Here is a 14,757-nt window from a genome sequence, read left to right as displayed (position 1 = left end):
CAGCTCCACGTCCCAAAGAGTGACACCCTGTGCTCAAGAGCATTGTCCAAACACTTCTTCAACTCTGTCAGACTCAGTCCTGTCTGTGCTTCCCTGGGGAGCCAGTTCCAGCCTCCCCACTGTCTGGGAAAAGAGTCTTTTTCTAGTGTCCAACCCAAACCTTCCCTGACACAACTTCAGGCCGTTCCCTCAGGTCCTGTCACTGTCACCACAGAGAAGAGATCAGTGCCTGCCCCTCCTCTTCCTCTCATGAAGAAGTTGTAACTGTGATGATGTCTCTCTTCAGTCTCCTCTTCTCCAGGCTGAACAAACCAAGTGACCTCAGACACACCTCGTCAGGCTTCCCCTCAAGGTCCTTCACCATCTTCCTTGCCCTCCTTTGGATACTCTCTAATATTTAAATGCATGTATGTGTTTTGATTTTTCAGATATTAGCATTTTAATAGTATTTCACATAGAATTGTTGTACCTCAGGACAAAAAAAAAAAAAAAAAGACACTGTAGATGACAAAAGAAGAGTAGGGATCTTGCATATAAGTCTTGACAAACCATGGTCATATATTTATATGCCTGAGATGGCCAGTAGAAAATACCCTGTGGTGATCCAGTTCTCACAGTGCTCTTGCAGTCTTTTTGTTTCAGCCTGCAGGAAACACATTTATTCACAGCATTCCTCAATTCTTACTTTAACCCATTAACAGAAGATGATCAAAATCAGATTTGATAAAGATCTAAAAATGCTAAAAAAGATTGCTTAGTGAGAGTTTACGTCCCTTCATGCTCTTGCTGCTCTGAATCTTCAATTTTCTATCTGTCTTGCCTATCCTATTTTTCTAATGCTTTCCCCTATTTAAATCTCTCTGATTCAGTTTATCCCTCCAGGATCTACCACTGTCTCCTCACATTTCCATTAGGTTTGCACTTCAGATTTGGGGTTTGTTTTTCAGTTTTCTTTGTTTTGCTTTTTGGGGTTTTTTTAATCCTGTTGGCTTATAATACCTTTCAGAATCATCCCCTTAGCTGCAATGGCTGCACAAATCCTACCCTTCATCCAGTTCCTGCCAGGACCTGGGTAGAATTCCATGAGTAGAAGAACATGCTACATCTTTAGGGGTGCAGAGAAGGAGGGAGAAAGAGAGAAGAGAGAAGAGAGAGGGGAGAAGAGAGAGAAGAGAGAAGCGAGAAAAAGAAAGAGAGGGTCAGTGGTCTAAAAATGACACAATTGCAATCACACCAATAGGAAAAGAAAAATAATATATCACATTTGTATGAAAATGTCAGTCCCAAATTATCTTTTTGTGTGGCTTATTGATGAGTTGCTGATCCCATCAGTATGCTGCTGAAGTCCAAAGCATGAAGAAAAGCTCTGACTTTGCACCACCATCATAAATTGTAATAGATTTAATAAATAGGGCTAGTGGGTACAGTGTTTGCAATACCACTAAAAAGTGTGAGCTTCCTGAAGTCTTGTAGGCAAGCACCTTCAATATCCAGAAATAGAACTTCATTAAAGTAATAAGAGGGAAACTCCAGGAAGGCCAGAAAAATGCAAATTGCAAAAGATTGCCCTTAATAAGATCAAGCTCTCCCAGGGAGTGGAAATGAGACAGAAAAAGTTATAGCTAAGATTAAATATTTTTACAGCCTTACAAGATTAGAATGAAAGTCTTTAAATTTCCTGCTATCAGAGAGAAAAGCCTTTTTTTCTCTCACATGAAATATGAGCTAACAGGTAAAGAGTGGTTAACCTCTACCATACCAAATACAGATTGAACCATAAAATCCAAAGTAATAATTTCTTAAAGTATTACTTCCCTACGCTCACAGCATAGTCAACTTGCTGCACAAATGATTGATATTTTATTGCCTCATCCAAAATAATAATTTAATTAATTTTAACTCTGTATTAAGAAAATAGAGAAAGAGGAGAAAACACCTCTTAACATTTGAATGTGAAGTATTAAGTAAGGATTTTATTGTAAGAATACTATTCGCTTTTCTGCTATCTGTACAAATGTTTCAAAATGGAAATCTCTTCTTAACAGTCCTTTAGTATGCTGAAAAATCTATAATTAACCTGTAATTTTCAGGAAAAGGAGAGACACATTACTAAAATCTTGAGCTGGTGCTCTTAAAATCACGTTCTGATTTTCAAGACAAAGTACAACAAAGACATTCTAAAGCAGAGAGGGAAAACCTGCGACTGGTACAGTTTTAGAAAAATGAGGAGGGCTGGTAATGCTCTCATCCCTCAGTTTATCTAGTTTGTTTCTATTTTTACAGTTCCCTTTTCTCTCTCTCTCTCTTTTCCTTGTAGGAAAATGCATGTTTAAAATGGTGGCAACCCTTGAGAAAATAAAATGCATCTCTTTTACTTCTTGTCCAACAACCTATTTCTAATTTTTTTAAGTATAGTTTTAAGAAAAAACCTCTAAAATAGACTCTCATTGATTTTTCAATTAAATAATTTGGATTTGAAAAGAGTGCTTGTACTTGACTTTTGGTGACTTATTTCTAAATCATGTTATGCAACAACTGAATTAGACTGTTGGACACAATTTGTGCTTTTCCCAGAAAGTATTGATTCTTGTAACAAGCCATTCTGAGATCATAAGTATTACAGAAATTCCCTTGCAATCGGAAGCTGCTATGAATTTTTCATTTCTGGATGCAGCTATCAGTAGGTAACCCTGATAAACAGACTGATCCAAGTTTTTAGTGTATGAACCAAGAGTGCTGAGATTTAGTTTCCAGTACAGAGAACATGTATCAAACATCTGAAACACTATTTTACCATTTGGTCCTGGAGTAAATTCTAGAAAACTGGGCTGTGTCTAGTGCCTCAGAATCTGGGGACACTGGAATTTCTGTTTTGGGAAACCCAGCCTCTCTGGTTCCAGGTACTCAATGTCCTTCCAGGAACTGCGATGCTGGGCTCAGAATGGCAAAACTCTTGAGAGAAAAGATGCTGAACTTTCTCACCAAGACATGCACATTACCTGGGCATCAGCAAATGTCTAGATGTACGAAGTAAATACATGGGAAAGTTTTCAGTATATTTTAAACTTCTGTGCTTATTGCTCTAATTTAAAAAGTAAAGATTGATGGCATATCTCTGAAAACAAGCACAGCCAAGCCACAAGAGTTGCAGATTCAGGTGAGTGGGATACAAGTTCTCATTCTTCCAAATTACTTTCCTGTAATGTATTATAATGAAATGTTCTATAAATTTAAAGTAGGGATGAGTGAAAGTTCAAAAGAGGAGACTTGACATCAAATAATATTTTGAATCTCTGGGTACTTCTAAGGATATTTAGTTTGAAGTATTTTTGGAGCACTCTGTTTCTTCAACTTTCCCCTACTTTTGAGCCAGAGGTTGGCAAAAATGGCACTTTGTGGTGACTGAAGTCTACTGATGTCATAATGGTTGCACACTTAAGATCTGAATTTGAATGAGCTATTATGTTAAGGGAGAAGATAGCTTTGTTTTATGGAAACCAGTTATTGATCTTCTTACTTTATTTAAAAAGTTATCAGCTGCAGCACCAGGTTTGTAATTCAAAAGCAAGATGTTATTTCTGTTAGTCAGTACTTGGACTATTCTTTTGGAATATCACAGTTAATTCCCACAGCTCTCCTGTTACCTGAGATCTAATAGCAAACTGAAAGCTTTGGACAAGCTTTTAGGGGGGTCAAGTTCCTGTCAGTACTTTGGTTTAACAGGAATGTGTTCATGACCTTTCTCTAGTCATTGAACAATTGAGCTAAACATCAACCCAGATCCACCAACCCAAGGCTGATACTCAAATGTCTGTCACTAGCTGGATTAGTTATTTGGTTTATTTTGCACAAACTACCTAAGGCTGTTGCTTTCCATTAGTTTTCCTGCACTGTTCAGCACCTGTCATGTTGATGATGATTTGATTGGCACATTTCCTAGTAAGCTCTCCAGGAGAGAAACAAAAGAAAGGTATACACAGAATAAATGGCAGCAGTCAGGAAGCAAAGACAAAAAAAGACTTATCACCTATTATTAATTAGGTCTCCAACTGACTTTGGTTTGTTGTCATAAAATTATTGATGGATTGGACCAGTACCAAATCTTACTTTTTCCCTAAAATCCTTCCTCTTTCCTTAGAAAAATCTTTCCTTATTAATATCAACAGCTTTTAAAACACTTTGACTGTAACACTTGTTTTTATTAATGACTGTTCTAAATACTTTTTATGGTCTTCTATGTCCATATTTCTTGTAGCATTTCATAAAATAACATTTTGAATTTACTAAAAAGCATAAATTCACAGATATTTGGATTTGTTATTGAGTATTTTTCCTTTTTTTTCCCTCCAAAAATAATACATACATAATGTTTAACATTGTCTATACTTAAATGGAATATCTGTGTCAATACTAGTAAAAGCCATGTTGCGTGTTTGCATGCCTCAGCATGTTATGGGTGAATCTCCACACAGAAAACCAACCCCAACAAGATTTAAGCTGGACTTTGAGAACTGTCTGTCTTGTTTGAGCAGTGATGGAAATAATTGACTAAATTTTAAACGTATAGGCCAGAATTTATTTGCGTGTTAAATGTAACATGAAATCTAAAATAATTTTAAGAGAAGCCAGTTACTAGCATTAGCTGTGATTAAATTTGGAGAGAGCGAAACTTTCATGAAAATATACATTTACATAAAGTGCCATTTTAAAATTATCAGTATCAAATGCAGCAATAATTATGGTTTTTTTACCAAAGCACCATTTTATGAAATGGTTGTATACAGAGACCTGCAGTGCAAATAACAAGTGTTCCCATTTAAGATAATTTTCTTTGTGGTTACAAATTACAGTAGAGTTCATTTAGAGTTATAAATACACAGCATGTCTAGATGCCAGCCATATTTTAAGCCAGAAGTTGCACTGAATGAAAATGCAAGATTCTCTTTTCTAACGATGTGCTATTCAAATATGATGAAAATCTTACTTTTTTGGCATAAACTTATTAAATGTTTTTAATATAAAAATAATTATTATAATGTAAAGCAAAAACTCATTACAACTTACCTAATTTTACTTGTACTAGCTGTTTTAAATATGCTTTCTTGGTAATTTAACTTATTCATTATTTAAAATCTTAGAGAGATGAACAAATTAAAAATGTTCTTTGTTTCTCCTGTAAGCCTTGCTCAAAATTTGAATTAAAGAAAACCTGGTTTATCCTTTATTTCAGATGATACCTAATTTACAGTAACTTAGGTTATAAAAGATATAAGTGGTTTGGAAGAACAAATAAATATACTGGTCAGCATCTTTATGATATAACTGTATAGGAAAAGATATATAAATAAAAAAAGAGAATTTAGAAGTCTTTAAAAATACCTAGCATTACCTAATTATACCTCAACTTCTGTTGATAGCTAGTACTTAAGTTATTTACCCTGCTATTTCACAATGTTAAGTGCTTAATACAAAACACCACATAGGCTTTGTAACTTACATAGCTAGAGTAAAATAAAGTCTTATTTTCTAATAAAGTAATAGATAAAAATACATCTGTTAGTGATTCTAATAATAAGATTCAGTAAAAAATTTCGGTGATTTTTAAATAGTAGTTTTATCAGAACCAATCACTTGTATTAATGTTTAGAAATTATATTTTTATTTGTAATTTTTCATTACTTCTGAATCCATGTTTCACACTTTTTTTCCACCTTATTCTTTTGCATCACTTATTGTAGTCGTTCTTCCAATTAACATCAGTATTAATAAACATATAGCAAACCTCATGACACTCAGCCCCAGAGGTGTTTCTTTGCTGTGAGTTAAGCAATCTGATTATTACAGCATTATTAACTAATATTAGAGCTAGCCATGTATGTCTTCTAGAGCAGCAACAACAGAGCTAATTGCAGATTTTCTTTGTGTCAGAAGTCAAATTTCCTTAATTTGTGGAGCAGCACGGTTAATACATTCACTCTTCCCACAACCTGTGAAGAAAAGGTAAATAATTCATTATCAGAAGACAGCAAAGTAGTGTATTTGCTGGGACTTCACTTGGCATTGGTCTTGTTTTACCTCAGACTTCTATAGTAAAAATAAAAGTAAGTGTTAAACCAAATGAAGATGAACAGATATCCTGGTTTTGTTTTGCTCTGTTTTATTTTGTTTTTAAACAAGCTTGCGTATTTAGGATACAAATGCAAATAAACTTGCACAATGAAAGCAATGTCATAATGACAAATAGCAATCTAATTTTGTCAGTAGATTTGTATGATTATGCAAATAGTTAAATTAACAACTTAAAAGTAAAGCCCTAAAGTAGCAACTCAGAAAAGATCCTTAAATTAAAAAAGGCTGCATAAATGTGGTTAGGATCTCAATATGGTTTAGAGCAATTGCAAATATGATTTCACAGATGCTTACGTTTTTATGTTCACATTTATTTCACAAGGTTAAATGAACTGCTGTTAGCACTAACAAAATGAAGTGTCATGAAGGTTTTCTGTAGGAAAAAAAAGCCCTGATTCCGACAGACAAGAGTTTTGTGATGAGTTTTCTACAGAGGCTGGAGTACGTCTCTAGTTATGTGCCAATGATAAGTAGTCATACAATAGGTTCATCTTGTTTGGACTTAATGGCTAGAAGGTTGCACCCCAAGAAATGGTCTGGCAGAAGAATTTGGAACACAGAACAAATGGAAGTTTCTGTGTTTCCTTTTGGGTGCTTCTGACTCCAGGTGAGGTATTTTTTGTTCTTTCTGTGAATTAAAAACTTTAAAATCCCCCCAAAAATTCTCCAACTCCATGGGTATCTTCAAAAATTAAATTAATTCAGTTTTTTTCTCTAGACATGGAAAACATATTTGGAGTATATATCTGTATGATAAAAATATCTATCAACACAAGACAGGCTGGACTTGTTCATAATTTAGATCTTTGTTGTGTGTAATAAATATTTTTCATTGCAGTTTCTGTTTGCCAGATGTTCAGCTGCCATTTTCTAGTGAAGTAACATTGACTAGGGCTTAAGGAAACGATTAATTCTTCATTTACAGTTTTGGGAAGGGGAAATATGCAGTTGCTCTTAAATGGCACCTACTTACAGCACACAATGTAAATTGCATTAAGACATGCTCATGTGCATATGTGGTTCTGGATATGTGTGCAAGGGATCAGAAATTTTTTACCCTAGCTGGTAAAATCCACTCTTCTTAAGCACACTTTGGTACATATTGTACAAGGGAGAGCTATGTACAAGGAATAACTATCGTGTTATTGTTGCATGTATTGTGTTCTTTAGAGGACAAACAAAAGACAACTTGCAGGAACTGAAAGGTGCCATTTATTTTAACCTGTCTCCAATGGATAGCAATACATAGTTACAGTAAATAAAGGGGAACAACATAAAAAGAGGTATCAAATCCTATTCCTTCAGTCTCTTGCTTGATCCCCCACATGCTTTCTACTATGCAGCTTCTTGTCATTTTATGTTGTTGGTGTGAGCTGTGCCCTGACTGCCATCCCAGCTCTCCCAGCCTTTTCTCATCTGAGAGATTCATCAATCTCTTAGTAATGTTACTGGCTGGACTCTGTGCAGCAGCTCCATATCTCTCTTGTGCTGGGCAGCCCACAACTGACACAGCACTTAAGGTGTGGTTTCCCCAGGACTGAGTAGAGGGAAGGATGACCTCTCTCAGCCTGCTGACAGCATTCCTCCCAAAGCAGCCCAGGATGCTCCTGTTCTTTTTGGCCACCAGGGAGTACTGCTGACTCTTGTCCAACTTGGTGTCCACCAGACTTCTCAGGTTCTTCTCTGTGAAGACTTGTACCTATAAAAACCCTTTATATCTGCTTACATATTGTTTATTGTAACATTGCACTTTCAACTACTGCAAAACTACTCAGAGATGAAATATTGTGTAAGAATTTTTAGCTTTTTCTGCATAAATGCCTGATACACATAAATGTGAGTGAGGTTTTGTGCTTGATGTGACAATCCCCATGTAATGAAAAATCTGCAAAGAACAGAATTTCAGCATTTGATTGACAGATAATTTTAGTGGAGCTAGAAAAAATACTGCTGCTTTCTAAACAAAACTGTTGGCAAGCCTCCTTTCACTTTTCATTTTGTAATCCATTTCTTGAAGAGTTTTTTGGAAACAAGTTGTTATCTCACATTCCTTGTGAAAACCTAACCTGACAATAGAACAGTTTTTAAGAAGTGTTTGATGGTTACTCATGGGTATGAGTTAGTAGTGCCAATTTCTTCCCATTTGACACAGATAAATATGCAGATAACTGAGATATTTGGATGTGGCTATTATCACAGATCACAGAATATTCTGAGTTGAAAGGGGCATACAAGGATCATCAAATCCAACTCCAAAACTAATAGCCCATAAGGGAATAGAACCTTGGTGTTATTAGCACCATGCAGTAAACAACTGAGCTAATCTCGGGGTAAATATGTAATAGGAAACACCAATTTGTGGACTAGTAATGTAATTTGTCTCAAATGTATGATTTTTTCTTTCTTTGGCACAATTCACAGCAAATTATTTTCTTTCCAAGTTCATCTCTCCATATTACATTTTAAAAGAACAAAATCTGTCTCCTATCATAAAGTTAGTAATATTGGAAAAACTCTAAGATCACCAAGTCCAGCTGTCAATGTAGCACTGCCATGTTCACCACCAAGCCATGTCCCTAAGTGCCACATCCACATGTTTTTTGAACACTTACAAGATGGTAACTCAACCACTTCCCAAAGCACTCTGTTCCAAAGCTTGACTATTCTTTCAGTGAATAAATTTTTCCTAGTATATAACCTAAACCTCCCTGGTGCAATTTCAGGCTGTTTCTTCTTGTTTTGTCACTTCTTACCAGAGAGAAGAGACTGATCCCCATCTTGCTACAACCTCCTTTCAGGTGGTAGTAGAGATGCATAAGGTCTCCCCTTAGCCTCTTTTCCTGCAGACCAAACAACCCCTGCTTCTTCATCCATTCCCTCTAGGACTCATTTTCCAGACCCTTCACCAGCTTTGTTGTCCCTCTCTGGAATCAGTCTAGCACCTCAAAATCCTTCATGTAGTGAGAGGCCCAGAACTGGATACAGCACTCCAGGTGCGGCCTCACCAGTGCTGAGTACAGAGTGACAATCCCTGCCCTGGCCCTGCTGGCCACACTATTGCTGATACAGACCAGGATGCCACCGGCCTTCTTGGCCACCTGGGCACACACTGGTCATGTTCAGCTGCTGTCAACCACCCCCATCCCCACGTCCTTTTCCATAGGGCAGCTTTCCAGCCACTCTTACCCCAGCCCATGGCACTGCCTGGGCCCAAGGGCAGGAACCAACACTTGGCTTTGTTGAACGTCACACAACTGGTCTTGGCCCATCAATCCAACCTGTCCAGATCCCTCTGAAAAGCCTTTCTTATCCTTCAGCAGACCAACATGCCCACAAAACTTGGTGTTATCTGCCCATATTCCAGGCTCTATCTTAACTCACAAAGATGCTCTTTCATTGTATTTCCTGACTTTTAAAGATTTTTCTCAGTGAATTTAGAACATCCGTGACATGGAAATCATGGGTGAGTCCCAAGCAAACATAGCAGCAATGTTCATCAACGTTAGCACAAAACAAGCAGAATGCAACTTGAGAAAATATAAATCACAAATATACTAAGTACAAGTTGGTTGGTGCAAAAATTGATTTGACCAGATATGATATACATATAAATAACTTCATTTGAAGTACTGGTATCAGTGGAGCTGTTGCACACTCCAGGACAATCATCCCGAGTGTGACTTTAAATTGTTGTTTTCCTTTCTTTTTTGTTATCTTTGCTCCAATAAAATATTTCAAGCTTTTAATTGGTCAGGAGAGTGTAAGAGTATCATTACAGAAACGTCTATTCAACTGTTCAGTCTGGACTTCCTTCAGAGTTCTGATTCTTAATTTATTATATTTTTAAGTGTTTTAGAAAATTAAATAAATCCCCTTTGCTTCTTATGTGAAGATCATATTTGAAACATAATTGTCTCTGTCTGTTCCAAAATTTCAATAACAAAAAAACTAGTTATTTGCAGTCTCTAAACACCTGTAGATGCCACAATGCTGGTACATTACACATTTCACCATCATGCTGTGGCAATTCATTTATGTACTCAGGTTTTAAAAAACTCCTAAAGTTGTTTTGCTGTCTGTTAATGTCTTCCAACAACTAGTAATAATACTTTAGTAATTGCATTAAAATACGAAGAGTAACAGATTTTTTTCTTTTACTAAATGTATTACAGAGATACCAGTGTGATTGCTTGCCTGGATGGGAAGGCAGATTTTGTGAAAAGGAATCAAATGAATGCAATTCAGAGCCTTGTAGAAACAATGGCACCTGCATGGACCTTTTCAACAGCTATAGGTAAGCATTGCACCTCCTCACCATATGGTCATGTTCCAGGAAGGGCAGGCTTATGCATCCAGCCATTATTTTGTTTCCCAGCTTGGAAAGGAAATGTTATTACACAAATGGGAAAAGGACTTGTGTCACGGACATAGTGCTTCACTGTATTTTCATGTGAAGCCAGCAGATATACTAATTGGTATATGTAAAATTAAAAATAAAAAAAAGGAAAAGAAAAAAGTATTATTTAAAAAATATTTATTAACTAAGTTTGGAAATGAATTTTGTCAAAGAAAATATAGTTTCTCTTTCTGTCATATTTGCCCTATAAACACAAGAGATGATTTAAAGAATAAAAGCAATGGTAGTGGGCAGTTGGATGAGGAGGTTATATCATTGCTGCCATCTAGTGGCTTAAAATACCAACAAAAGAGTAATTTAACTAAAATTTATATCTCCTCAGACAAAGAATGAGGATGTGACGCTAACCATATTTTTTAACTTAAACCCTAATCTTTATTTCATGCATGCATTTATGGTTCAAAAATTATTTTATTTCATTAGCATGAGGATTAAGATTCCATAAAAAAATCTAGTAATCAGTTTCTGCTCCATGAAGCCAGGGTTTGTCTATATTATGATGTCAATACTAGAAGAGTCTTGTAAATTCTTAATGCACACTGATGAGGCTGCATATACAGCTGAGTGTAATAACTGTACATGGTACCTAGTCTAGCTGTTGTACAGTGATTACATTCCTGGTAATACAGACAATAATCAGGAAGGAAACTAACCACAGTTGACAATGGAGAATTTATTTCCCAAATAGCTAAACATAACTAAGTCAAATAACATTAAATATATATATATATTTCAGTATTTTTTGTCCAGAACTAAACCAAAATTATTTGTGATATCTTAGAGCTATATTTTTATGTGGTATAAAATTTCTTAGTTTGGTAAAATATTTTATTCTAATAATAGAAAGTATAGCAATGTTGGGGAAAACTGTTAAAATATCTTTAATTGCTATTTTTCCACTTTTTAAAGCCGGATGAAATGTAAAAAAATTTGTTTAATATTTTAATTGTTGTGGTTCTTATTTTTCTAATATTTTTAGTTCTTTGTAGTCCATCACCTTCAAGAACAATTCTAGGTGAATGGATATTTTGCAGCCATGAATCCTTACCTGTCCTTTCATTTTCCCAGTTTTTCCAGCTAGAAAGCATTATATGTATTGCAGGAGGTAACAGGGCTTCTTCTGATTTTACTCATAGCTGGTTCAACTACTTATGCACAAATCCAAAGACTTTCTATTTTTTATTGAGAATAAAAATGCTCAAGAAGTACTTTTCTGGATTTTGCAAATACAGAACTGCTACAGAAAATATTCACAAGAAAATTGGTTTGAAGTGTAAGCACCAGGCATATTTTTTCTCAGAGCTATTTGTCCTAGCTGACATAACAGAACAGGAAAATTAGACATACCATTGAATCATCATATACAAGGGGCAGGTTACACCAAACAAAACATCTTCAAAGGTACCTAGAGTTGAAAGTGACTCTGAGACTTGGCAATACCAAGGAAAATTAGTATAGCTCAATGTTTTATTTTTATATTATAAAGCAATTTCACTTCAATCATTAGAGCTGTCCTTGTTTGTATTCAGAGATGCTAAAAGAGCATAATTACTCTTAATTTAAAAAATGTGTTGTTTTTTTGTTTTTTCTTTTTTCCTTTACTAATACTTTTCTCTTAAAAGCTACATCAACAAGGCAAAGCGTTTGTGTTATGGCAGGTAAGCAGTGGCAGTAACTGGTACCTGAACCTGAGGAAATCCAGTCATGCCTTTAAACTTAAATGTAGTTTTTAGAACAGGATAACTGGATTATAATTGCCTAACAGAAAAGATCATTCCAATTCTTGATCTGTGCCCAGGCATTGTTTTGGACAGGCATTAGTCTGGATCAAAGTCAGGCCAGCAAGTGATCTGAGAATCCATCAGTGATAGGCAATGAAGTTTTCTTGCCTTTGGCCATGTTTTGGCACTGTTTATTTTCCTGCTGTAAATTGAGCTGCTGGCAGCAATACTCAGAATATTCTGAATTTCTTTGAAATTTGCCACACCGTGACTGAGTACTTGATACCCCTTACAACTTAAATTAATATAAGGGATAATAAATTTAGCTTCCTTTTATGCCTTGATAATCTTCATTAATTTACTTTTCCATAAATATTTGCAAGTCCAGCTGAGAACATCAGTTACTTAAAAACTAAGTAATTTATTGTGCAACAGCTTAAAAATATTTTTTTTTTGTATAGAAAGAAAGTGAATATAATGAAAAATGAAACATTTTCCTACCAAATTCAAATGTGTGATAAAACAATAATTATTCAAAACATAATTACTAATTTAAAACTTTCCTTTGGAGTTGATTTTCTTTATCTGGGGCTAGTTAGATTTGAATTCATTGTTGAATCTTGAAATGAAAACTATCTGGCAAAACTGAAGTATCAACAAATCTGTCACATGAGTATCTTTCTTTATGGATTCCATCACAGAAAAGTAAATCACATCCCAAAAGGAAAAAAAAATAAAGGAAAATAAGTCCTTCTCAGACGCATCTTTTCATTTTTAAAAAATCAGATAAGAAAGATTCTGAACCAGTAGTCAAGCTTGAATTGTTGGATGTGAATAGCTTTTAATATATCCCCTTTAAATTGACTTAATTTATGTTCAGCTGATAAAATGAGAAATATCTTTTTCTTCCTTCTCAGTTTTCAGTTTGGCTCATGACACATGGCAAATAAATTAATTTGGAAAAAAATCATACATATATTTCACGCATATATTTCCAGAGCCATGTGATTTTAATTCTCATGATAACAAGAAATCTCAACTATGGCTCTGAACATTTATGGACAGATTCACCTAGTATCAGCTGAATTCCTTATTTCTCCTCTATTGTATCAATAATTCTGAGGTTTAGCCCTAATTAAACCCTAATTAAAACCCCTGTGTCTCCTTTGCTGTTACCAACTTTTGAGTGAAAATCTATTCAACTCTCTTGCCAAATAACAGGCAACATAATTTTCTGAATGACTTGGAGTTTCTAATGATTTAGAATAGCTTGGAACTTGTCTGTAATCATTATGATATTAGAACTTGGAGAATTAATCAAGTGTCTTTCCAAAGTACTCAGTTCTTTGTGTATATTCATATTGGAATCCACAAATTCATTTTGTCAATTCTTGTTGTTAAGTTTTTTTATAAAGAATAAAATGGTGCCTTGCTGCTGTTTTTCTGTTTATGACATGCAAATATACTTCTCCAGACTAAACAGGAAATTAGACCTACCTAAGTATATTTTCTTATGTGATTTATCTATCTTTTATGAAAGATTCAGTGTTTGCTTCAGTTGAGTACAGAAATGTTATCCTTGTCAGTACCTGAATTCACCTTTTTATTATCTCAGTGTAAACTGAAGTCCAATTCTTCATGCTACCTTATCCACTCTTGATATTTTATTTTTGCAATCAAGAGCCCTTGCTATTTTGTTTGGTTTTTTGTTTGTTTGTTTTGATTTGGAAACAGACATTTTTCCTGCCTGCTCATTCTTATCCTTGATATTTTCCTTATTGCATGTTTTCTTACATCCTGTTTGTGCAATGGGATGTAAGAAAACATGCAATAAGGAAAATATCACAGGCCTCCATTTACCCCTTCACAGTTATGGATATCATAAACCTGGATGTGTTATAAAATACTGAAAGCTCTCCTTCCCACTAAGTTCTGCAAGAACAAAAGTTGGTAAATGCAATGTCACCTTAAAATTTGAAGCTCAAGTTCCTTAAGCACTTCTGAGAAATTACTGCTAATGTGTGCAAAAACAATTGTCTGTATTTAAATTCTCTCAATTTAAACTCTTCTGTATTTATCCTGTCCTGTAGGAGGCCATAGTTTTCCTATCTCCCTTTGGATTCCAGCTGAAAGAGTAATTTGTGCTCATAGAAGAGGCTATTTTGCATGATTTCAGAACTCATCTCAAACTGTGCTAGTCTTCTTTAGCAATGCTTCTTCAATTAGTAACCATGCCATGATCATCCTTCTTTGTCTTTACTTAGATAATGATTTATGCCAGCTGACAATTTGGATAACCATGCTGTCAACCAGAGTTAGACTTATCCTGACTCCTTGTCGTTACTTTCTCAGTACATTTCCAAGTACAACATCTTGCCCTATTGCTTCCCTCTTTGCTACTTAACATTTTAAGCCAGGTCTTTCCAGAATAATAAAATGGTTTTCTGTTAATGTAACCTGTGCTAAGCTCTCAAAAAAAAAAAAAAAAGA

At 35.1% G+C, this 14,757-nt stretch overlaps 1 protein-coding gene across 1 annotated transcript in view; it reads left to right on the top strand.

Annotated features, from left to right (window-relative positions):
- Positions 1-14,757, top strand: part of EYS (eyes shut homolog) — a 704,733-nt gene that overhangs the window by 247,281 nt on the left and 442,695 nt on the right. The window contains exon 21 of the mRNA XM_064707313.1: positions 10,302-10,423. Coding sequence (XP_064563383.1) covers positions 10,302-10,423 — 122 coding nt within the window. The remainder of the gene's footprint in view (positions 1-10,301; positions 10,424-14,757) is intronic.

This window comes from Zonotrichia leucophrys, chromosome 3 (genome assembly GCF_028769735.1).
Source record: "Zonotrichia leucophrys gambelii isolate GWCS_2022_RI chromosome 3, RI_Zleu_2.0, whole genome shotgun sequence".
Lineage (NCBI taxonomy): Eukaryota > Metazoa > Chordata > Aves > Passeriformes > Passerellidae > Zonotrichia > Zonotrichia leucophrys.
The sequence above is the reverse complement of the archived record's forward strand: the minus strand, read 5'-3'. Positions and strand labels throughout refer to the sequence as shown.